Raw genomic sequence first — 24,801 nt, forward strand, 5'->3', positions numbered from 1 at the left:
AGGAGGAGCAAGGCTTCCCTCGGGCTAGCCCCGCCCATGTAGCATCTACCCATGCGCAGTGGGATGGGCTTTTTTTTTTTTTTTGGCTTCTTTAGCTTGCCGTCCTTACCCGCCCTGCTCCGCGCGGCATACACGGAAGTGTCTTCTTCATTCTGACAATCCGGGCGTTTGTGATCGCGTCTCGCCAGTTGGCGATTACTACACAGAATGAAAGGAATGCGAGGGCCGGGGGAGAGCCGAGACACCGCCATGGCCGTGGAGCAGGACATATTTGACGCCGTCGTGATGGCGGATGAGAGGTGGGCAGAGAGACCCGGCTCCGCCCCGCCCCGGCAGCTGCTGGGCAGTCCTCGGGGATACCCGCCTTCGCCATCTGCGAGCTGCCACTTTTTCTTGTCCTTTAATTGCCGCACATACGGCGGTATTCATGGGTCTGCTGATGGATATGTCGGGCAGGCCCCTTTGGATCCTGAAAAGTCCCCAGGGAACGCCTGGGCGGGACGGTGGCCCAGGTCATCTTGGCCTCTCCAGGCTGGCTGCTCATTGTGGGTTGGGTACCTCCCCGGGTGACTGCTCAGGCTCGGTTTAGGGAGTCGGGTCCTGGCAGATGCCCACGCCCCCAAATGGGGAGCTGTTCACTGCCTCACATGGGGGCTTCCAGAACATTCCTTCAACAGCGCCGGCAGCAATTTATTGCCAGTTTGAGGGTTGAACTCTTAGACACAATAATACCCACCTACCCAGAGCATCCCAGTGGTGGCATACTGTCTTGATCTTGGGGACATTTTCTGTACCTCTACAGAGGTGTGAGGAGTCCTGGGTGCTTGGAGTGTTTTAGAAACAAACAGGTTGAGTTATGATGGCATGTAGGCTCAGATGCACCTACCCTCACACCTACATTTTCAAAAGTAGATTCCTAGTGTGTTCCGAGCTTGCTTGAGTTTGTATCTTTACATTTTCCTTGTGGGTTCTGGTGCTCGGCTGGGTTTGGTAGTCATCTGTGTAGCCTACCTACAGTTACAGATGATAACCTGGCTTTCTAGGGGTTGGGGCTGTAGTTCAGTTAGTAGAGTGTTTGCCACAGAATGTAGCCCATATGTATCAGGGCTCCTCTTGGAGATGGTGGCACACACCTGTAATCTCAGCATTCAAGAGCTAGAGGCAGGGCTGCTTGAATTGGAGGCCAGCCTTGGCTGCACAGTGAGATACTGCCTCAAAAATGGGACTAATGGGCACAGTAATGGGCCAGGGTGTAGAAGAGCTAGACCTAGAAGCTGTATTCTGTGACTTGAGTTTTAAGCTTTTCCTACTACCCAGACTGCTGGGTCCAGTGGGATCTGGATAATACAAGGCAGGAAGAGGTATCTTGCCTGATGATGTGTGTTTCTTTATCACAGATTCCATGGGGAGGGATATCAGGAAGGCTATGAAGAAGGCAGTAGCTTGGGGATCGTTGAAGGAAAGCGGTATGGCATGGTACATGGAGCCAAGATTGGGTCTGAGGTAAGTGAGAGGGCTGCCTAGAAGTGACTTCATAGATGAGTGTGGTGGTCCTTACCTGTCATCCCAACAGTCAGGGAACTCTAGGCAAGCCTCAGCTAGATAGTGAGATCCTGTCTCCAAAAACCAGGCTGGGGAAGTGGCTCAACAGCAGAGCATGCACCAGCATGCATAAGGCCATGGCTTTGAAACAGTGCCTTGAGGAGAAGAACAAAGGCATTGAACTTTTCCTCACAGCATCTTGCCTTTTCCCCACTACAAGGCCTTTGGTGTGGATTCATCGCCCAGACAGAAAATCCTTAGCACAGAGTCACCAAAGTTGGTTATGGAGTAGCACAGCGCTGTCTCATATCTTTAGCCAGTTCCGGCCTCACCCAGATGTGTGCCATGTTCACTGTGACATCCCATAGGCTCCACAGTTTTTCTTCCCTTGTCTTTGTCCTTGCTTAGCTCCCTCTTCCAGATCCCTGATCCTGACTGGCAGAAGAGGTCATGATAGTGTCAGATACCTGATGCCACAAAGCAGGTCCCTACAGATCTATGGGTCTCTGAAGTAACAATCTTTGGTTATGTCACACAGTACCTAGGGTCAGAAGAAGCCATGTGTCAGAAGGGCTCCAGTCTAATCCGAAGGTCTGGCTGGGCCAGGGATCTATCCCTAAGATAGCACACCATCTAATTGATATCCTCTGCTCAGGTGTCCTCATGACACTCCAAAGCAAGTAGCCTGTGAGAGCAAGGCACAGTGGCATTGCTTTTTCTAGCCAGTCTGAGAAACTAGACCGAGAAGCTGAGCACTCTGCTTTCCTCTGTAGTTTATACACAGACCCTGGACGAGGACCGGGTGCCAGCTACAGTATGTATATAGAGGAGGCATTCCCAATGTTAGCATGGTGCCTGGCTGCCCCACTGGGGCTTTCTGCATACAGTTTCCATTGCCCCAAACTTACAGCTTCCAGAATGGCTGAAGGAGCAGTGTGGTAGCCCTCTGCCAAGGCCTGTGCTTTGAGATCTTGGCAGTTGGTGTGGTGTGGCTGAGTGCTTACCGCCTTCACTCTGGGCTGCTTTTCAATTCACAGATTGGATGCTACCGGGGTTTTGCTCTTGCATGGAAGTGTCTCCTACACAGTGGCGCTGGTGAAAAAGACAGGTAAGGCTGGGGCTCGCTATCTCCTTTCCCTCTCAGCCTCTCATCAGCAAACTGTCTGTGCAATGGCCAGGAGGAACTCTGAGTGTCCTCATGTGTGCACAGTTATCGTGCATTATCAGTTCTATATCTCAGCTGTGACACACAGAAAGTTATAATGGCCACCTGGACTGTTGTTATTCAAAGAATAATAAACAAAATATGCCAGGCACCTCATAGGTACTCGATGAGCACTGGATGATGTCACACCTCAGGTAGTGTCAGAGTGATCCTACCTTGCTGTTTTTCTCACCTGGGCTTCTGACACACAGACTGCAATAGTGTCAGTGGAATGAGGCCTCAGAAATGCTGGCTCTGCCAAGGGTGGTTGGTGCTGTATGTCTTTAATCATAGCAGAGAGAGGTAGATCTCTGTGAGTTCAAGGATAGCTTGGTCTACATGGCCAGTTCCAGAACAGCAGGAAAAAAAAAAAAAAAGAAAAAGAAAAACAAAGAAATGCTGGCTTTGTTTGTGGTATATCAACTAGAATGTAGTCTTTTTTTTTTTTTTTTTTTTTTTTTTGAGATGGGCTCACACTGTGGCTCAGACTGGCCTCTAACTCAGAGACACTCCTGTGTTCTGGGCTTACAGACATACGCTACCACAGGCAGGCAGACTTCAACCAGAAACATTCCTTTTTGGCACACTCAGCCCCTAGGGAGTATTACTACTCTTTGAGCGGTGTTGCCTTTGGTACCTTGCCTTACTGTGCTCTGCCTACCCTGGCCCTGTGAGCTGCCCCATGTGCCTGCTTCCTGAGGCTGGGAGAGCCCCTGAGGTGAAAGGTGTATTGTTCTTGTATGCACAGGCTTAGGGTTAGGCTGGCATGGTGCAGTTTTCCTACACTTGCTGGGCTGGCCTGGCACAGGAGGGCATGGAGGAGGGTGCTAGCACACCAGGCTGGGAGGATGGCAGCTCCTGCCCTGGGACTCACCCTCTTATTTGACACTCTTACAGTGTCTGGGACCCATCCCATATTCAAAAGTAAAAGCAAGGTGTTTGTGATCAGCTGTGGGTTCTGGGGTTTCCTCCCTGCATGACCCTCACACCATGGATGTCACATCAATCCTGGATGTCCTCGAACTCATTCTGTAGACCAGACTGGCCTCAGATTCAAAGAGATCCTCCTGTCCCTGTCTCTCAAGCACTGGGATTAAAGGCATGTACCTTCATGCCTGGCTCTCTGGTTTCTTAAGTGTGAGTAGCTAACAGGCAAGGGAACTTAACTTGGGTACCTTAAGAGTGATTGGGCAGCCTGGACCCCAAGATTCATGTTAGCTGTTCATGCCACCACTGGGTGGCAGTCACAGCTGGGCCTGGCTGCCATCCTTTCTGTAGAGCTCCCCTTAGGTGGAGGAAGAGCCATTAGTGAGGGTTGCTCTGCAGCAGGTGGTGGCTAGCCCTGCCTAGAACAGGGGGATGTGCTTGGTCTGCCCGCTGCCCTGAAGATGCAGTGGTGTGGGGCCTGGAGTCTCCTGGGTGACAGCCCTGCCCCCATGCATCTCAGCAGGAAGATGAAGGTGGTGGAGGCTCTGATTGCGCTGCTGCAGGACTTTCCTTACGATGATCCCACTTATGAGAAGCTCCATGAAGACCTGGACAGAATCAGAGGGAAGTTCAGGCAGGTTTGTGTCTTTAGCCTCTGTCTATGGGGTGTGCCTGAGGGGGCTTTGAAGGCCAGGTTGGCGTGGGCCCTAGGGTTCATGTGATGGTTGTGTTGGGCAATGTGTGTCCAGATATAGACCCAGAGGAACTTGTTTCCTTGGCCCTTGTAGAATGACTGAAAGTGGGTTGGGGACATTAAGGCGACATAGCCTTTGGGCTTGTGCTGGGATAGGGAAAGCTGAGCAGAAGTGCAGGAGGTGTAAGGCATGGGCTCTTGGGTACTTTCAGCTGTGCTCACTGCTCAACGTGCAGCCAGACTTCAAGGTGACTCCAGGAGGCTCTGGACTTGCGTTTTGAGGACCCACAGAAGAGCAGATGTCTGCACATTAAGTGTCACAGTGATTAAAGGCAAGCCTGAGAGGAATCCATTGTTCTGTGGGAGGACCAGCTTGGCCTCTTCCCTGAGTCTCTGCCTAGGTGGCTTACCTGACCACCCTGCCTTCTGCACAGGGGCAACACACTCAAAAGACCGCTTGTCACTGGCCAGAGTGAGTGGCCCTGGGTAGGGTTACCCTGAGGGTGGGACTCACAGAGGCAGGCCGATGTGAAATGGGTCATGGGAAGCCGTGATAAGATCTTTGCTGCCTGCTGAGCCTCTGCTGGCCATGCTTGGGCCTCCTTGTTTCACTCCATCCCTCTGGCAGCCCCAGAGGTGGAGGATACCTTATGGCTTAGAAGTGATAAAATAGACCCATCTAGTCTAAGGGCCTGGTGGCAGAGCTGGCCCCCACCCCAGGTCCATGCCCTGAAGTACCACATAGTGCCTCTGCCTCCAACATGCGCTGTCATTGCCAACACCACTGGAGGACCTGATTCCTGCTATCTGCACAGGACTCAGGCTCCACTGGACTTGGTTTGCCTCTGGATGCCCAGCTGAGAAAACAAGGGTGACGAGACAAGGGAGGAAGCTGAAGCAGGGCCTTCATGCTGCTCCTAACAGGTGTGGGGTGAGCTCTATACATTAAGGAGTGGCAATGGAGCTGGGTGCTGGTGGTGCACGCCTTTAATCCCAGTGCTCAAGAGATAGTAGGCAGATCTCTCAGTTTGAGGTCAGCCTAGTCTACAAAGTGAATTCAAAACCAAACAAACAAAAAGTGGCATTAGGGGAACTATTGGAAACCAAAGCAGGACTAATTGGTGGCCGCCACTGTGAATGTGTAGGGCTTGCCTGGTGACACTGTACTTCCTTTAGCAACAGCTTGTGTGTCTGGCATGGTATTTACAGGCAGATATAAGACGAGCTGGCAGGAGTGGCACAGTGCTCTCAGGCATTTCATAGAGAGAATATCTTTGTGTTGTATGGATGCCTCACCTGTGGCAAAAAGCCTATGGCCTATGGCTTAGGCAGGAAATAGGCGGAACATCTGGGAGAGAGAAAGCATTCTGGGATAGAGCCAGGTGGGAGATCTACCAGGGAGGATGTGAGGAGATGGACACATGGTACCTGAGCACAGGTAACCAGCCAGCTGGCAGAATGCAGGTTAAAATAAATGGGTTATCTTCAGTTATAATCTAGTCAGAATAGAGCCTAGCTGTATGTCCGAAGGATTTGTAAATATGTTTTGAGTCTGAGGCTTGGGGCACCATGCACCTGGCCTCCTGGGCCTGGCGGCTACCTCTCAGGTATTCAGCACCACTCTCTCAGGTGCCCAGGATCAGGGACTCTTCGGTGTGAGAACTGAGCTGCTGTTATCACCATATTTTACTTTCCTATTATATTCAGAAAAAAGAATAAATGGTGTATTTTAAAGCAGTAGTCTGTCTGGGATCATTTCTACTGACAGCTGCAGCAGTCCTTCAGTGCCAAGATGGTGCATGTCAAGATGTAGGTTCACAGATATGGGCCTACTGTGCCTGTCACATTCACTACAGGTATCAATCAGTTGCTAGTTCCTCTCTTGTCTCTTCCCCTCTCTTCTCCCTTCATCTCTACCTCCTATCCCCTCACCTTGTGTACATCAGGTGTCAGATCTCCCACCCATCAGCATCACCACAGCCGCTTGCCTGATAACTTTCCATGTTCCTGTACAAGCCTTGACCTCTGCCCACTTGACCCTTTCTCAAAGTCCCCATCAAGTCCCCAGAATGCTTTGGTTACCCCAAAAGGCCTTCTGGATCACAGTTTAGACAGACTACAGGACCATTCTGCCACGTGGGCATGCCGCCTCCTCCCACCACTGAGTCACACCTGCTGTGAAAGGGGAGGGCATAGGTTGTCAGAAGAATGCTCTGCTTTTGGATGCTGTCCCATGAAGGTGTTACTTGGACTGCCATAGACAACTGTGGGAGCTGTGGCCAAGCTGTCGCTGAAGGTGGCAGTCAGGTACCAGTGGAACCTGTGTCCTTGATAATCACTGAGCTGCTGGTCAATCCCCTGCCTTCTCAGACCATGTCCTGTGAGCTATGTGTCCCCACTACCGGTCTGTTTTCTATCACTCATCCCACCCTGTTCTGGCTTCCTGTGACTCTAGCTTAGATGTCATCCCTTATGAGCAATCACTTGTCACATGCTGGAGGTCTGAGGCAGAGGTTTCTGGGCTGGCTTTCCCCAAGTCTTTCTGCTCAGCTTGCTGCCTGCTTGATAGTCACCTTGAGACAATTTAGAATCACCTCGTAGATACCTCTGGGTGTGCCTGGGAGGGTCTTCTCAGGGAGGTTTAACTGAGAAGGGAAGACCCACCTTGAATGCGCTGTGTCCCATGAAGTGGGGTCCTGGACTGATAAGAAAGGAGAAAGTGAGCTGAGCAACAGTGTTCACCGGCCGTGGATGCGATATGAGCATCTGCCTCAGGCTCCTTCTGTCATGCCTCCCACCATAATGATTGCCACCTATAAACTGGACAGAATAAACTCCTTTATCCCGCAAATTGCCTTTTTTTTTTTTTTTTTTTTTTTGTCAACACAGAAAAGTAACTAAACAGAGAGAGGGCCTGGCAGAATGGTCCTGCAGTCTGTCTAAACTGTGATCCAGAAGGCCTTTTGGGCCTACAGAGACACTATGTAATCCCTAACTGTGACTGCAGGACCAATTGTAGCCTGGAGCTAAATACAGATTGAAGTTCTGTATAAAGCTAGTGTTAGTGAGGAGTTTTGTTTTGTTTTGTTTTGTTTTTTGTTTTTTCGAGACAGGGTTTCTCTGTGTAGCCCTGGCTGTCCTGGAACTCAATCTGTAGACCAGGCTGGCCTTGAACTCAGAAATTCGCCTGCCTCCGCCTCTCAAGTGCTGGGATTAAAGGCGTGCGTCACCACCTCTTAGTAAGGAGTTTTTAAAATATAAAGATAATTGCCAAGTGGTGGTACACACCTTTAATCCCAGCACTCGGGAGGCAGAGGCAGGTGGATCTCTTGAGTTCAAGGCCTGCCTGGTCTTGAGTTCCAGCATAGTTGAGCCTGTTAAGTAGAGAAACCTGTCTCAAAAATTATATATATATAAAATTGTATTTTATGCATATGAGGTTTTTCACTTCTACCTCACGGGGCTTCAGAGGTCTGAAGAGGGCATCAGATCCCTTAGAACTGGAGTTCCATGTGCTTGTGAGCTGTCATATTGTGGTCAGGACTGAAGCAAGGTCCTCTTCAAGAGCATCATCAAGCACCCTTAACCACCTCTCCATCCCCCAGCCCTGCTGATGGTGATGTTTGTAGGATAGTTGTGTTGAGACCAAACACCCAGAAACTCTGGCTCACTCCCTCCTTATTTTCTATTTACCCCAAACCTTTTCTTCCTCTGCCTGGTAGTGAGATGAGGAAACTGGAAGAAGGGGCCACAGTTCTGTTTGCTAAGCCCTGACTTCCCCATACCACTAAGTCTACATGTACCAGACTGTAGTCAGCAACGTGGGCTGGTGGAGAGACTGCAGGAGGTCACAGTAAAGGGCCAATTCCAGGCGGGACAAAGCATAGTGGGGTGAGAGTTGTGCCTGCTGCTCCAGCCCAGTTTCTTGCTCATTTGAGCCTATGGCATGTCTTGAATCTAGCAGGTCTAGGAAAGCATGGATTTATAGAGAAGGAGCAGTGTTGAAGGGCTGTCAGATGCTTCAGACCCCGTGTGGGCTCTCTGATAATGGCTGCCACCTTCTGGGAGCCCAGAGGTAGGGGAGCACTCAGTTACCTGAGGAGGTGGCAGGGAGACTTCCTGGGAGGGAGACTCCCATGTTCGCTTTGAGGTTCCACCTGGAGATGACCAAAGTGTGCTGACTAGAAAGATTGCCCCACTGACCTTAGTGGCTCCCAGCTTTATGAGCAGAGCTAGAAATTGCTGTGTATCTCAGGAAACTGAAGTCACAGGGCTGACAGAGAAAATGAGGCATGGGACTCCAGAGCCCTGACAACCAGGAACCTGTCTCAAAGGTCAGCAGCCTGTGGCTCTGTGTTGTAGTTCAGTTCACTCTACCACCATCTTAATGATGATGTAGGGTAGGTTGCTGTGGCAACTAGTTACAGAGATAACCACATGGTAAGGGGGTGACAGACAGGGAGAAGGCAGGGAGGACCCTGGGATTCCAGCCACTACTTCACCTGGTTGTCCCCAGCAGCAGAGCTCTTAGGGGATTCAGGAGTATACTAGAAGTGGGGACCCTTTTTTTTTAACTCCCACAAGATCATTATCTGTAGCTGGGGTGTCTCCCACACTCCTATAACCAACTAACCACTTAGAAACTCATTGGTTCACCAAATTGGGCTGTGGCAGAAGTATACTTTGGTCTGTCACTGGAGCCCCATCTGGGGTGAATAGGGCTTTGCTCACATTTCCTAGAAGTTAGGGTGACCTCAGGTTAATATTCTAAGAAGGGAAGTCACTCCTTGCCTTTCTGTGGTCAGCTTCCCAGAGGCACTTTCCACAAGACCCTGGCCATTCCTGGGTTGCAGGGCTGGAGTGCCTGTCCCCATGCTTCATGGATGGTGGGTCCTTTAGTCCTCTATTGGAGAGGTTGCATCAGTGCCTAAAGACCAAGTGTCTGCAGGATTGAAGACTTGAAGTGCTTGCCCATTCTCCCAGAAGGTTCCTTACTGTTGCCAGTGGGTGCGGACCCTTGAAACCAAGAGTTTTGGAACCTGCTCTCAAGCTCAGAGGCCTGCTGCCAAGTCTGCTCTGGAAGGGTCCTAGCCACCCAGTTCACTCAGAAGTTTGCTTGTGGTTGAACTTGTGCAGGGAAGGCCTGCTCAAGCATGGCTGGGCCTTTTACACTTGATTTCAGCTTGAAAGGCTGGAACTGGCATTGTTTAAGGTGGGTGGTAGTGGACCCTGAGGAGGAGGCCATGAGAAGCTACAACGTAAAGACCCAAGACAGCCTGAAAATAGAGGGAGGTCCAGATGAGTAACATTAAGGCTTGCCAGGAACCCCCAGAAATGGAGTGGTCCAGCATACACAGTTTTACCCTTTAGCTCCCTGAACAGAGTCAGCTCCTGCTGTTCACATAAGCGGTCTCTCCAGATTGTCCTTGTGGGCTTTGCATAAGGCAGGGGTAATTTAGTGCCCAGTTTCTTAAAAACTGTGGATCCCAATTCTGTATGGGAGTCACAAAAACCCAATGTAGGAGTCACAAACAAACAAACAAACAACAACAAAACCAGGAAAAGATTTCTAAACATGAGAAAAGAATTAATTTGAAAAAATTAAATTTACTGGGCCTGGTGGCACGCATACCTTGATTCCAAGCACCCAGAAGGCAGAGGCAGATGCATCCTCTGGAATTTGAGGCCAGCTTGGTCTACTCAGCCAGGCCACCCAAAGCTACATAGTGAGGTCCTGTCTAAAAATAAAGTACATCAAATGCATAATCAGATCTAAGGGTGCTTCTAGACGCTCACCTATATTGCATCCCAAGACTTCAATGCAGTCTCGGTTCTGTGCTCTGTACTGCACGAGGTCATTCCATCTGCACCAACACACAGCACCCGAATGAAACCCCCTCAACCCAGACCAGCATTGTAAGAAGTACAACGTCCATCCATCTTGTACACAGCTCTCTGCTCTCACAGAGGCATGATGGGTTCCTTATGGCAAGCCAAGTCTTTAATGTGTTGTGCTCTCAGGCCTCAACAGGTGTCAAATTAGTATAGCTATGGTTTGTATTATATTAGAATGTCTGCTTTTAAAAATTGACCATTTTCTTTTTTTTTGATGATTTATTTATTTATTATATGTAAGTACACCGTAGCTATCTTCAGACACACCAGGAGGGGGCGTCAGGTCTCAATATGGATAGTTGTGAGCCACCATGTGGTTGCTGGGACCTGAACTCAGGACCTTCGGAAGAGTAGTCAGTGCTCTTAACCATCTCTCCAGCCCGACCATTTTCATAAAAAAATTGTTCAGTGAAACTTGTCTTAGGGTCAGGACAGAATTTTCCAGCAATTTCTGAACTGGCCCTGTGCACACTTTTGCCCTCTGTACTATTTATGTGAGGGGCTACTGTCATCATTGGCCATTGTAACATCAAAATGTTTGACAAACTCTTAAAAAACTGTAGAATATTCAGCCAAGATTTCTTCTTTTTAAACATTTTAATTTAATTTAATTTACCTACTTATTTTTTTAATTTTTTTTTTTTTTGTTTTTCGAGACAGGGTTTCTCTGTGTAGCCCTGGCTGTCCTGGAACTCACTCTGTAGACCAGGCTGGCCTCAAACTCAGAAATCCACCTGCCTCTTCCTCCCAAGTGTTGGGATTAAAGGCATGTGCTACCACTGCCTGGCACATTTTAATTTTATGTGTATGCATGTTGTATTAGTCAGGGTTCTCTAGAGTCACAGAACTTATGGGTAGGCTCTATATAGTAAAGGAATTTATTGATGACTTACAGTCTACAGTCCAATTCCCAACAATGGTTCAGTAGCAGCTGTGAATGGAAGTCCAAGGATCTAGCAGTTACTTAGTCCCACAAGGCAGACAGGCAAAGGAGAGAGAGGGGGGGGAGAGGGGGGGAGGGGAGGGGAGGGGAGGGGAGTGAGAGAGAGAGAGAGAGAGAGAGAGAGAGAGGGAGGGAGGGAGGGAGGGAGAGGGAGAGGAGAGATCCTTCCTTCTTCCAATGTCCTTATGTAGGTCTCCAACAGAAGGTTTATCCCAGATTAAAGGTGTGTGCCACACATCTTTAATCCCAGATGACCTTGAACTCTGAGATCTCCCTGTCTTAATCTTCTGGAATCCATAGCTAGTATGCCTCAAGATCTCCATGCCAAGAACCAGTTCAGAAACTTGTATCTCCCAGCCTCCAGATTAGGATCACTGGTGAGCCTTCCAATTCTGGATTGTAGTTCATTCCAGATATAGTCAAGTTGACAACCAGGAATAGCCACTACACATGTTTTACCTACAGATATGTCTGTGTACTGTGCATATACCTATAAAGTTTTGAAGAAGGTGTCAGATTCCCTGGACTGGTGTTAAAGATGGTTGTGAGCTGCCAGGTGGCTGCTGGGAACCAAACCTGGGTCTTCTGGAAGGGCACACAATGCTCTTAACTACGGAGCTAGCCTTCAGCCCTCTAAAGGATTACCTTGCCTAGGTTAATTGAGATGGGAATATCTAAGTGTGTGCGGCATCATCCCATGGTCTGGGGTCCCAGGCTATATAAAAAGGAGAGAGCGAGCTGAGCACTGGTGCTTGTCTCTCTCCCATGTGGATGCAGTGTGAGCTGCCGCCTCAGGTTCGTGTTGCCATGCCTCCCCCTATGATGGACCTTCACCTGGGAACCAGATACTCCTTTCCCTGCTTAAGTTACATTTGTCTAGAATTTATCCAGTGAGAGGGAAAGGCACTAAGGCAGGCGTCCAAAAAGGCCTGGGTCTTAGGAACTTGGCCTAGCCACTTAGAACAGAACAAGTATAGTAAGGATGCCCCGAGCCTTGAACTGGCCACACACAAATGGCTCCAAGAGAGGGGCATCACAGTTTTAAAGTGGCTCCCAGCTGATATAGGCTGCTTCAGTTGTCTCTTGGGGACAATTCAAAGGCTAAATGGATGCCACACTCTAGGTCCGGTGAAGCCTCTTCAGTAGAGCAGTCTGTATTCTCTCTCTACCCTCCTTGTGTCCCCTGAGTAACAGTGTCCCTAGATGTGGGCCTCAAGGCTTGCATCCCTGAGCTGCCTGCCTACCACCCCCACCACCCCAGCTATTGTCTGTTGGCCCTGTGGTGTGGGTCTAGGCTGTAGGGCCCTGCAGGCCAAGGGGCTGGAAAAGGATTGGAGGTCCTGTGCTTGCTTTGTCCTCTTGCACAACTGTTTGATCAAAGACATTCCTGGGATGACATCCCTGAGTAAGAGAGGCCAGATCAGCTCAGAACTAGGGGTACTGCATCCCACCAGCACTGTGCTGTGCCCACATGGGGCCCTGTATACAACATGCCCGCCTCATGTTACCTATACACCCCACCCCACACACTCAACAGACTGCTTTATCAGCTCAAGTACAGGTTTGCTTGGCAAGCACACTTGGCAGTGCCAGCTCCCAGCACTGGCCTTATGTGGCCTGCATAGCCTTGCCACCAAACACACAGCCCAACCCGCATTGACTGTCTCCTGGGATGTTGTGGCCAGGGCTTTGGGGCACTGCAGGGAGAACACACAGTCCTACTCTTCTGCCTGTGTCCCACCCCTTGGAGTCCTCAGCTCCCACTGCTGGCATTTTGTGGGCCCCAGCAGCCCAGATCCTCTGTAGGGTTGGTGAAGTTGGCCTGCTTTCTGGGACAAAGTGCAGCAGTTGAGCTGACCCATGGGCAACAGGCTAACTTCCTCACACTTGGTTCTAGGATGTGGAGTCAGGAGGGGAGAGGCTACACAGAGTCACCTGTGCAATGTCATGCTCCACATGCTCCACAGGGGCCACATTCACTGTGAGTCCTGTAGGACAAACAGGAAGGCTGGAGCAGGTCCAGGCAGTGGGGCAACACAGAATGGGGAGCCAGGGGCAATCTTTCCAGTTCAGGGAGCTGAGGCTCAGAGAGGCCAGGCAGGTTCAAGAGCTTGGCTTGGCTGAGAGAGGTAGGATGGCTCAGCAGGATGGAGGCCGCCTGCAAAAGGAGAGCCTGGCCAGGACACAGGGCAGGGGACCATGGAGCTGGTAGAGGCAGAGAGAGAACCAGCCATTGAGCTTTTGAGAGGAGACAGTTGGGTGTGCTGGCTCCCTGAGTCCTTATCTCTGAGGGCCCTCAAAAAGCTATTTTACCATCACCCTTAGAACAGGAGTATCTCTACACCCAGCAGAGGATCTAGCCTCCAGTGTTACCAGTTAAACTTGAGGGTTGGAGCCTGGAGTGGCCAGTGGTATCTGGGGTTTCACTGCTAAAACCAAGAAAAGAGGCTTGGCTATCAGCCACAGCTGGGAATCACAGACCACTGGATGACGAGACAAGCCAATTGCACCGTTAAGAGACTGCACCATGTGTGAGCCCTGTGCAGTTGATGGTGATGCTTGCCCATTCCAGTTGGGCGCCCTTCCATGAGCACCTTTGATAGGCAGTGGTGGAAAGCAGCAGCTGCAGCAGCAGCAGCAGCCTTTGAGTGGATGCTCAGCCCCTTGCTATTTGTGTCTGCATTCCTAGTACCACTCTGCTGCACTGGCTGCCTGGCTGCTGCACCCCAGCGGATTTCCTCATGTCAGCCTACCTGGACACGATAAGCTCGCTCCCCAGTGCTTCTAAGAACCAAGGGGGAAAGCACTCTTCCACCTCAATGCCCTTTGGCCATTTCCTGGAATGCTGACGGCCCCATGCCCATTCTCCTGGATGCCATGTGACTGTGGACCCGGCTCGGATGCTTATATGGAGCTGGGCTGACAAAATACCTTCTGGATCCTGCCATCAGACAATTTGGTACAAGATGAGTACTGTGTCTTCATAAGCCACCTCTGGCTCTGGTGTTCCCATATACTCTCATTGAGTAGGTCGCCTGGCAAGGTCACTGTGGGCTTCTCTCCGTCCATCTCTTTCTGCTTTCATCATTGGGTGGCACCACTCAGACCAGGTGTCATCTACACCCTCCACTTTCCAGAAGGGCAGGGGCCCACCAGGCACCAAAACAGCCAAGCTGAGACCCAAAAGCTACCTTGTAGAAGATGATGTCTAAAAGCCACCTGTCCCCACAGGGTTTGGAAACAATACTAGTCATGAGTAACTGCCACCCCGAAGACATCACAGGAGTCTTGCCAGGCCACTCAGGTCTGCAGAACTATGTGAAAGGCCACCTTGGGTCTTGGCCCTAACACTAAGCATGGCTCTCTGGGCGCTTGGCAGCACCTAAGAAACGGTGATTCACCCAGAGCAAACACCCATTTGCGCCAGACAAGGGGCAGTGAACGCGGGTTCTGTTGATCTTCCATCTGCAAATAAGCAGGAGGGTGAGCTGGCAGTGATGGACCCAGAGCCGCTTCTGATCAGTGGCTGTCGCTGGCCTCCCTGACGCCAGAGGCTCCCACTTTGCTCTTGGCTGTCACTTGCATACACCCTTCCCCTTGGGAATCCCAGGTTGGTGCCAGGGCCAGAGATGCCACCCCACATGGCTGTGGCATCACCCCACTCCTGTTCCCAGAAAACACAGACAACAGTGAGCTGAGATTTTACCAATTTTATTTTCTAGATTTTTTGTCTTTTTTTTTTTCCTGGACCATGCTGGTCACATGTCTGTGCTGGGAAGCGCCATGGTGTGTCAACCAGAAATACAAAAAGCCAACCTGGCCACCAGCCAGAGCCCCTCAAAGCCTTTCATGTCACAGGGCAGATTCCGTGGACCCACCACCAGTCTTTGGCCTTTTGGCCAAAACCTCACCCCATCACCATGGATACAGCGGCCCTCAAGGGTCCTGCCTGGCTGGGATGCCTCAGCTGAGCTGGTGGTGCCCGTTTTGGTTTGGCAGCTTGCTAGGGAACTTGGGGGCCTACAGCACTGCAGCTGGCTTCGCAAAGGCAGAGTCTTTACATTAGCACAATGCTGTAATTAACACAAAACAAGACGGAACACTAGAACCTAACAGATTAAATGATGCACCGGAGACTCAGAGCAAATCCCCCCGGGCCAGCAGCATGGTGGCATGCACAACAGGCCGCTACAAGAAACAATATCGATAACAGAACAATCCAGGTGCCCTGACTGCTGTGATGCTATGTCCCAGATCAAATGAAGGGCCCAGCATGACAGGACGATCGCCATCAGGGTCCCAGGATCCCTGGAGGCAGACCGCCCACCTGCCTGCCAGGCTCGTGCATGGCTAGATGATACATGAGGTATTGTGAACAGGAACCTGTTTTTTTTTTTTTTTTGGAATACAGCGGTAATCACATTAAGCCAAAATAGATCACAATTAAAAAAAAAAGTACAAAAAAGGGCATCTGTAAATACACTCTATGAGGAAATTAAAACTTGAACATGGCAGTCTGACATTGTAAAACAAAACAAAACAAAACTGACCCTCCAATAGCAGCGAAAACAACGTGAAAGATACAAAGCAATGAGAATCTGGTTCTGAACGTCTGGGATCCTGGGAGTCATCGGTAGCAGCGCCATGAGAGGAGCCGTGGCCTGTCCCATGTGGTCCCACCTTCACCTCTTCCCTCACATCCCCTCTTAAGCCTCCCGCTCTCCACCTTCTGCCAAAAAGTCCTAATAGAAAGGCACAGAGCCAGAGGTGTGCAAATTACCTACTGTTGTTAACTTGGGGGCAGCGGCAAGAATGTGCCAGAATCAAACTCTTTTGGAGTCCCCTAATTTTCCTCAGTTTGGATGGCTCTCCAATGGGGCCAATTGGGTTGGGAAAGTCAAGCAGACCAAATCTCTGTCTTTGTGGTTTTTTTTTTTTAAGGACCCCCCCCCCCCCCCCGTTGCCCAATGAAAGACCAATCTCTCAGACATGGCCCTAAACCTTCTCCAGCAGGGCAGAGGTGTGCGTTTGAATCAAGGGAGATCACATTGCTTTGAGTCACACTGGTCATGGGCAGCCTTTCCCATAAATACTCTTCTGTAGCCTTAAGTATAAATTAGACATTTTAGTGTTTAAAAGCCTCCTGTGTGAGACTTAAGAGTTGTCCCCAATCTCCTTGTCCAGGTAATGCCATCATGGTTCCTACTTCCAAACACCAGCTGGCACCAAAGGATCCCTTCAACTTTGCAGGACAGATCCCGGTGGTGCGAGAACAGAGTTCTCTCTTCTTGACCCAACAAAACTTCCCAAGCACCTCATACTACCAGCCCTACAACCTGTTGTACAGCCATCTGAATGCGTGTGTGGACATCCCCATCCATTCCATTAGAACCCCTCCCCCCAACACACACCAGCAACACTGCCTCCAGCTAGCTGACCAAAAGTGCTTTGAAATGGAATGGTTTTGGAACATAGAGAAAGAAAACACAACAAAACAAACCACACACAAAAGCTGTGGGTTTAACCTGATGTGGGCAGGCTGCAGGGCCTTCAGGCAAAAACCAGCATCTCTCTAAACAGAGCTACAAAATAGGAAGGTTACAAAAATAGAATATATTATGTCACTATTTCATCCCTACCGCTGTGTGGCTGGTGCTGTGAACCTGCAGGTTGTTGGGGGGAGAGGGCACATTAAGCTGAGCCCTGGGGAGGGGGGTTGTGCCACACGCCATGAGACCACTAGAGGTCGCACTGACCATCTATAAGGTTAAGAGGTCTGCCCACCCCTGGGATAAAGCACAGGTATCAGGTAACAGGGCTGTAGGCACTGAGCAAGCCAGGGAGTGAGGCTGAGGGCCTAAGCTGTGGCTTTTCAGCAAAGCAGAGTACATTTCTCAACCTAAAAACTCTTCTACTTTAACAATGGTTTGCTGTATTTTTTTTCCTTCCTTTTTAAAGCAATGTTTCTTAAGCTTTTTTTTAAAAACATATAAAAGAATCAAAACTCCTTCTCAAGACTTCCCCTGTGTTAATCCTACTCTTAGAACAGACAAGCACATTAATAGAAAACTAGTTGATTACTGGGGTACAGAATTCTATTTTTGTAGCACCCCCTGGCTCCCTACTCTCAGGGTGATGCAGATTCTATCTCTCTCTCTCTCTCTTTAAGACAGCTTTCAGATATTTTTTTCTCTTTTGCTTAAATCAGATAGAAAGGAGAAAGATTAAGGAAAAACAACCAACAAAGAGAACAAAACTTCCTCTTCTGGTAACAACATGTCCCCAAGGGGGACGTCGTCAGGAGCACCCGGGCTGGCTCCTTCCTCTTTGCGGGTGCCACTACTTGGTGGCTCCCGCCTGCCCGGTGGCCCTCAGATGTCCACATCTCGCACGTCGGTGGGCGTGCAGGCCAGACCAGCCTCTTCCTCCACTTCCCCCTCCTCCTCAGTGGCCTTGGGGTCGACGTTCTGCTGGGCCTGGCGCAGGCTTGACTCCAGAAGGGCTTCAATCTGTTCCTGGCAGGCACGGAGGCAGTCCTGGAGAGGCGGGCGGAGATGGAGGGGGTCCTTGTTTAGCCAGAGGCCGGTGGCCAGGGCCTTGACCTGCGAGGCAGGCTTTGCTAAGAGCAAGGCTTGAGGAAACTCCCCAAGCCACCCCTAAATCCAGTGAGAGCTGCCAGAGACTAGAAAGGTACTGCTACTCTCTAGGTTCCTCCTCCCAGGCTGTACCCTGAACTTCCCCACAAGGAGCGTCTATCTCTCATAACTTTTTGCCTTGGGTGGCCTCTGAGAGAGGACAGCTCCAGCACAGGTAGGGTCTGGAAAGCATTTGCCCAGGAATAAGACTCATGAACTGAAGCCCTGCCTAGGCAGGCTGAAGCTAGGGCACTGTCTATATTCCTGAAGCCAGGAGGATTCCTGGGGAACACCTGGGAAGCCCCCACATTCAAAACTTGTGTATTGTTCCCCCTTTGTTTGATGAACACCATGGCTAGAGGATGGAAGGGCAATGGCCCCATTTCACAGATGGAGAAAGTGAGGCCCAAGTAGCCTAGTATGGACCCACAGACACCCTTCCCTCTCTGAAGCCTGTGGGCTCCAACCTGCCCACATACCCTATTCTCAGTTCTCAGGAGCCCCAGACACTTAGGGGAAGGGGGCTGCATGCTCTACAATTGAGATATGTAGGAATGGGGCACGGGGTGTCCCTGTGGCTGATGCCAGGCAGGGCAGAACAGCTGTCACACCTGGAAGCCTTCCACATGCCAGTGGCTCTGACCTCCATTGAACCCCCAACTGAAGTTCAAGCCAGAACTGGACTTTTGCCTGCCTATGCCAACTTGTGATGCCCTTGAGGAAACATTCACGGCCAGAGCCCCAAGCATGATCAGCTGTACTCCTTGGCAGAAAGGTACAGTTAGACGTAGCACAGTCTGCCTGATGCAAACCCCTCTCTCACACAAAGAAAGTTCTAGAATGTGTAGGTCTATACCAGAGTCCTTTATGGATTCAATCCCCAACGTCTGCACTGAGGGAGATATGGTCCTATGCTGGCTGGGCCAGACCGGGCTTCACATGCCACTACCCATACACATTGCAGGGGCACTGTCACCACACCACAGCCCTCTATGCCTTTGGGACCCATGACTCTGGGAAGAAGCTCGTGGGGACCCAGATTTGGCACCTCTCAGCTCCAGCCCAGTCACACAGTGCCTTGGCACTGCCCACCAAGGTTCCCAGGCCCTTGCCAGCTGTAGCCTCCTTTGATGAGACTTACTCACCGGGTCACACTTGATGACTCTGGAAAGAAAGTGCGTTGTGCGGTAGCAGGAGAGGAAGTTGTTGGGGCTGCCCAGGTTCAGGCCTTGCATCGCAGCCACCACGCTCCCAGCAGCTACCATGGAGGGTGGGTTGGAAATGAACTTCACATCTACAGCGAGAGGGACAGAGACATGCCTATGATTCAGCTCTCACCCACAGCCTCGGGGCCGGTCTTCAAGCCCTTCCAATGGATGCCCACATCAACTCTAGCTCCCTTGGAGACACCTAAGTGGCACTAGGTGCACACAGTGCTGCATCTCTAGACCCCAGCACATCGGAGGATTACGGTGTCCAGGCCAGAGCCTTGATGCTACCTGTCAATAAGGCCTTGGCTCAAACTTTAAAATGCTGCCTGGCATACACACCGGGTTCAATCCCCAGCACTTCCAGCAAACATCAAGGAGGGGTTGGCTATGTCGCCCTAAGAGGATGGAATCTATGAAGGTGTGGTGCTTTCACATCTGCATCCCAGTATTTGCGCGGCTGAGGTGGGAGGCAGGGATCTCTGTCTCTTCCAGAGTCAGCCTGGCAGCACCCCAAGGACTAGAGACACATCTCAGACACAGGAGAAAGCTGTAGAGATGACAGGCCCAGGTTCCTCAGAGGCCAGGCTAGACTCCACAGAAGGGAGTTAGCCTTCCCGGCTTACTGACCCAGGTTGGGGAAGACATGTGACCCCAGTCCAGGAAAACCCAGTAGGAATAGACTCAGAGGGAGCTGGGAATAGCCACCTCAGATCTCCAGGCCAAGGTCCCTCATGAGGGGCCCTGGAGTCTTAGGGACTCTCATATGTACATGTCCCAACTGGGAAGTAGTGGGGTGTCATTTTAGGACTTCATCTGGGGTCACCAACTCCACACCTCTCAGGTCCACTGGACTCAGCATCCTGCAGTTGTATGTCACACCGATGGAATGCCTCTCCGCATAAACCCACCAAAGATGAGTCTGAAAACTGCTTCCCTGTCACGTCCAACAAAGAAATAGTGACAGGGACAGCTGGTCACTTGGCCTGCGAATCAGGGCTTCCAGGCCAGAGGAGGACACAAGAATGAACAGATGTCAGCTCCCATCAATCATCTTGTGTGTCACCCAGAGCCTGGGATCAAGGAGGCTGGAAGGAATGGGATCAGGAAGGCAGAGAGTTGCTGTAGCGAGGTGGCCCTCTGGGGACCACCCTGAGAGAACATACAGCTTTGGCTGTTAAAGGGATCCAGCAGACAAGCAATACCTCCAGGTGGCACCAAGGACAGTTCATGCTAGTGAGTCCAGTGAACCAAAACCTGGCTATGGAGTCAAGTTCAAATCACAAACAGCCCTTTTACAGGGAGTGAGACTCCAGCCAGCAGGACCAGGAGTCCCCAGCCCCTTCCAGAGCCTGTTTTTCTCCCTCCCACGGGCAGTAGCAAGATCTGTTATGTCCTATAAGGATCCCTAGCTACTAACATCTGTGTCTTCACACTGGTTGCTGATGACATAGGTGTACCCTGGCTCAGTGGCATGTCTGACACCTACATACTTCATTAAGTTCAGTTTCCCACTGTCTGTATCCATCCACATAGCGCTCTGGCCACCTGTGTTAACAACCCCAACCCTAGCTAGCACATTGTTCAACTGCAGTCAGGAATCCAGGTTGGGGGGGCGGTTTGCAGAAGGGAAGTTATGCCTTCCCATCTCCTATAGGGGGAACCCCTGTCACACAGACGACAGATCTCCTGGCCTTGATGTCAGCATCTTTCCATTCACGGTGATGTCACACTGGCCTTTTCCCAAAGTGGTTCCTGTGTGACAAAGGAGCTGGTTGCTCCTACAGAGAAACAAATGCTCCAGACCACAGAACACTGGCCTACCGCAGGTCACCAAGCTGTCCTTTACCCCCACCTGTATTCCAGGGGCACAGACAAAGGCAGTAAGGAGAGCTGGAAGAGCTGAGTCCAGCTGTACCCAGATATAGCGCTTACTGGTTACTCTGCTGGCATCTAGGGGTCCCGGGAGGGGCACACTACTGCCAGAACTATCCTGGGGGAGGTTGTGCCTCTCCATCCCCAAGTTATCTCTGGGAAACTCTGCTGCCTCTCTGAAGGCACTTTCAGCTCCATAAAAGGCTGCCTGGAGCTTCCAAAGGCTCCGCTCTCCTCAGAGAAACCCCAGCCAGCTGCCTCCCTGACTGCCAGCAGGGCCACCCCCACCCCTTAGATCCTTCCAGCCTACTGATGGCCTTGCTACTCCCATCTGCCACCCCCTTGTTTGGTACCCTTGGGGCGGGCTCAGCACTCTCGGCAGGTAGTTGGCAAGCTAGAATTTCCAAATTCTCACACCAGCAGCTTAGAAACACTGGCTATGGGGCTGTCAGACATAAGAAGATGTCACTGAGACAGCGGGGGTGAGGTGGAGGTTGGGGGTGGGGGGAGATACTCTACCGGCCCTTCTGACATCACAGGCCAAACAGCTATAGCAACTGAGGTCTGATCAGGGCCACAGAGGAAGGGGGTCCTCAACAGGTGGGAGAACACCACACCCCCTCAATATTGCTAAGCCTCCTGGGTAGGGTTCTCAGTTAGAGGTGAGGAGCAGCTGTCAGAAGTAGTACTGAAACCACTCAGAAGTAGCAGGGTTGTCTATGTGTGTGGGTTCCTGCATGGCTGTCTACCATGACTTATGTCAGCCTAATCTACCTGGGGTCTGGGGCCAGGGAGGGTCCCTTGGAGGAGTCATAGGGAGGTTCTAGTTTCTCTGTTTCCAGCCAACCCTCCCAGGACTCAGCCAAAAAGTACTGGCCTGCAGTACCCCTGGTGGGGCCTCTAAGTTCCTGCTCTGGGACTGTACTGTATGTAGCTCGTGGGGCTGAGGCTGGACCATTTGTCCCATCCATGTAGGAACCCCTAGCAGGTGGCTCAGCCTGGGAGAAGCTGGTGTGTGTGTGTGTGTGTGCTCTATAGCTCGAGCTCCTTAAGAACAGAGGCAAGGCAGGAAGCCTAGGAAAAGAGGCAAAAACCTCTTCAGAAAGCATGCTGTGGCCGTACCACTTCCTGGCAGTGGAAAGGTTGGCACAGGGAAGCTGTGTCATTCTGTTAGGTCTCCAAGATACTAGCCAAGAGAATGTGCCACCCAGTATCATCTATCTCTCCAACAAACTATCTGCACCCTGGGCTCAGAATAGATAGCAAGGAAAGAGGCCTTAACCCCAGGGGGAGTGGCAAGGAGCCCGCTCTTCCTGGGAAGAATGGGGGTGGAGCCTTACCTGTGGCACAGAGGGCCACAAAGGTCTGTGCATGCTTGCGGATGGTCTGCTTGTTCTCATCCGCCTCTGGCATTTTGGAGAGGAAGTGTTCGATGAAATCGTGGGGAGTCATGGCGGCCAGGTTCCACTTGAGCTTGTTCACCAGAAGCAGTTCCATTTGCTGCAGAGAATGAGGAACACGGTCAAAAGGAAGGCAGGCTGATTCGAGAAGGTCTAAAGAGTTGGGTCAACCCGGGACCCCATACAGGTAAACAACAAAATGTGCCTGTAGAAATACTAAGGGGACAGACTGCGGACAAAAAGAATCTCCCACCGCCAGCGCCGTGGCCTGCACGTCGCTAGGGGGCGCACACCGCCCACATTTCAGAGTGGTTTCACCACAGACATGGTGGGGAGTCCAGTACGGAAAGAGGGCGGGCACAGAGGTAGAATGGGTTGGCATTCTGCTCACTGCCATTTCGGTGTCGTGCGGTGCGGTGCGGGTGCCTTTCGTGGGGCAGGAGATCTGTCCATGGATGGCTGGATCTCCTGCCATTTGCAGCTCCCACCACCCAGCATAAAGAGGGATTGTCGGTGGTGGGTTACGTGGTTACCAGCAGCTCCTCGGGCCGGATAGAGTTGTCAGTGTAGATGCACAACTTCTCGGCAGTCAAGGGAATGGTCTCCTTCATCTTAGAGGCCACGAACATGCAGGTGGCCCCCAGCAGCTGCAGGCGGCTCTTCTTCAAGGGCTCCAGGGACAGGAAGCGGTCCAGGTAGTTCATGGCCAGCGGGAAGACCTCCTCTTCGCACTTCTGCTCCTCACAGACCTGCGGGGATCCGGACCCTGACCGTCAACGTGGGAGGGGGGCGTCGCTCGATACGACCCCATTCCCTTCTCCTAGATTGCACAGAGAGGGATTCCGGTGGCCAACTCCCTGGGATGCGCTCCTGCTCCGAGGGTTCCCAGTGCCCACCCACCCTGAAACTGAAAGGGAAAGTCTTTGGGCAGCTGGCGGGGCCGGTCGAAGCAATGGTGGCCACGGAGACCCCGGTCCCCTGTTGAAATTAGGAAGCCACAAGCCAGAGAACCCCACCGCGGGGCTGGCGGGGCGCCGGGGGCTGGGCGCCGCTCGAGCGCACGCGAGACACAATGGTGGCGTCCCAGGCCGCCGCGCTGCATTTCCCAGACGTCATCTTTTCAAAAAATATTTAAAAATATTTAAAAAATAACTAGGTGCCTAAAAACGACCTGAAAATAACCATCGGACGACCCTTGATCCAAGCCGAGGGTCAGGAGCTCAGTGGACATCGGGGGGTGAGCTCCAGCAACTCAAACTCCGGGGGCCCCCCTTTTGCAGGGTGCGGGCGCTGTTTGCCTCTACAAGGGCATTATGCCTCACTTTAAAAATTATTTTAAAATATTTTGGGACCCCTGAGTCTCCTGCTGAACATCTGAAAATGTGCTTTTGTCCCCCTCCGCCCCCAGTTTGACCTAGACAGGTTCCTCCAAATCCAGAACCGCACGCACAACAGTCAGTCTCATTGACTAGGGGGCCACGCGACCTTGCAGCCTGGCGTTTTCTCTGGGCCAGGCAGCGTGTGCGGGGTACCCAGGTCCGCTGTTTGAACAAAGAATCCCCCACCCCAAATATTCCTCACACTGTCTTATTTAGTGATTCCCGGCCGCCACGAGGCCCCTCGTGCCTGTCCCAGCGCCCCTACTGCCGCTCCCTGCCCTGCCCCCAATTATTAATAAACACTTTTTGCTTTGCAATAAAGGAGCAAAGATGGCGCATAATATTGGCACGAGCGGCCCTTGCATACGTGTCCATGGATATTAATTTAAAAATCAAATTTATGCCCCCTCCCCCCTTGAGCTGGCGAAACGCGCAGGGGCGGCCCCCGCCGAGGCGCTGCAGGAATGGGGCACAAGCGGGGGCCACAGAAGCTCAGCCTGCACCCTCTGTGGTGTCGCTGACACCGTCCTCCCTCGAAGGCACCCCTCCCCGACTGCCCTCCACCAGGAAAAGGAATTCCCATCTTCCCAACTCCCAAACCTTCCTCGTTCAAAAGGACCCAATCTATTTATTTTGTGAATACCGAGTCCTAGCAACGCACCCGGAAAACTCCGTGACGGAAGGGAAGAGAAGGGAGGAAGATGTTGGTGATAGCAACAAGTTGCCAGGGGGTCCCAAGCTAGCAGCCTGTAAAGTCTCTTACCTCCAGCATCCAGGTGGCCACGATTTTCCGCATGGATGGCACAATCTCCTTCTGCACGCACTTGAAGTAAGATACGGAGGGCGCACAGGTCTCCTCCGTCTTGAGCATGGCTCGCAGCACCCGGTCGTTGAGGAGATTGGTGTCAGGGTACGCGCGGCGGATGGTCTCCACTTCGCAGCACAGGAGCTGGTGTTCCATGGCGCGGCCGTCTGGGGAGGGCTGTGGTCTCGGTTGGGCTCCGGTGGCGGCTGCTGACGCGCGCTGCCTCGCGCTGTACTGCCGGTCTCCGGAGCGCGCGGAGTCTGTAGCTCTCTGCTACTGCGCCGACAGCCCTCT

General features: G+C 51.7%; 2 protein-coding genes across 8 annotated transcripts; one reads left to right on the forward strand and one right to left on the reverse strand.

Moving 5' to 3' along the window:
- Nucleotides 1-69: 69 nt before the first annotated feature.
- On the forward strand, nt 70-15,718 carry LTO1 (ABCE maturation factor). 6 transcript variants are annotated; one of them, NM_001347536.1, is made up of 5 exons: nt 70-299; nt 1,398-1,503; nt 2,580-2,650; nt 4,194-4,311; nt 13,895-15,718. In NM_001347536.1, the coding sequence occupies exons 1-5, from the start codon at nt 208-210 to the stop codon at nt 13,991-13,993; spliced, it is 486 nt and encodes a 161-aa protein (NP_001334465.1). In that variant the 5' UTR covers nt 70-207; the 3' UTR covers nt 13,994-15,718. The 6 variants fall into 6 exon arrangements, with proteins under 6 accessions (NP_001334465.1, NP_001344797.1, NP_082460.2 ...); NM_001357868.1 differs by having other exon boundaries at nt 4,197-4,311; NM_028184.4 differs by lacking the exon at nt 13,895-15,718 and adding an exon at nt 4,580-6,107.
- On the reverse strand, nt 14,901-24,801 carry Ccnd1 (cyclin D1). Of its 2 annotated transcripts, none has more exons than NM_007631.3 (5): nt 24,466-24,801; nt 22,857-23,072; nt 22,264-22,423; nt 18,986-19,134; nt 14,901-17,741 (listed from the first exon to the last, which is right to left on the reverse strand). In NM_007631.3, exons 1-5 carry the CDS (start codon nt 24,661-24,663, stop codon nt 17,577-17,579), a joined length of 888 nt encoding a protein of 295 aa, NP_031657.1. In that variant the 5' UTR covers nt 24,664-24,801; the 3' UTR covers nt 14,901-17,576. The 2 variants fall into 2 exon arrangements, with proteins under 2 accessions (NP_031657.1, NP_001366177.1); NM_001379248.1 differs by having other exon boundaries at nt 14,901-17,807.

Source organism: Mus musculus, chromosome 7 (assembly GCF_000001635.26).
Source record: "Mus musculus strain C57BL/6J chromosome 7, GRCm38.p6 C57BL/6J".
Lineage (NCBI taxonomy): Eukaryota > Metazoa > Chordata > Mammalia > Rodentia > Muridae > Mus > Mus musculus.

Bases quoted from the DNA above. Each gene is read 5' to 3' on its own strand.
- Ccnd1 (NM_001379248.1), bottom strand. From the start codon at position 24,663: ATGGAACACCAGCTCCTGTGCTGCGAAGTGGAGACCATCCGCCGCGCG. The intron at 22,424-22,856 runs GTAACCACGTAA...CATTCTCTGCAG, and splicing joins TCCGGCCCGAGGAGCTGCTG to CAAATGGAACTGCTTCTGGT. The intron at 17,808-18,985 runs GTGAGTAAGTCT...CCTGCCTCGCAG, and splicing joins GAGTCATCAAGTGTGACCCG to GTCAAGGCCCTGGCCACCGG.
- LTO1 (NM_001347536.1), top strand. From the start codon at position 208: ATGAAAGGAATGCGAGGGCCGGGGGAGAGCCGAGACACCGCCATGGCC. The intron at 1,504-2,579 runs GTAAGTGAGAGG...TTCAATTCACAG, and splicing joins GAGCCAAGATTGGGTCTGAG to ATTGGATGCTACCGGGGTTT. The intron at 4,312-13,894 runs GTTTGTGTCTTT...CTGCATTCCTAG, and splicing joins TCAGAGGGAAGTTCAGGCAG to TACCACTCTGCTGCACTGGC.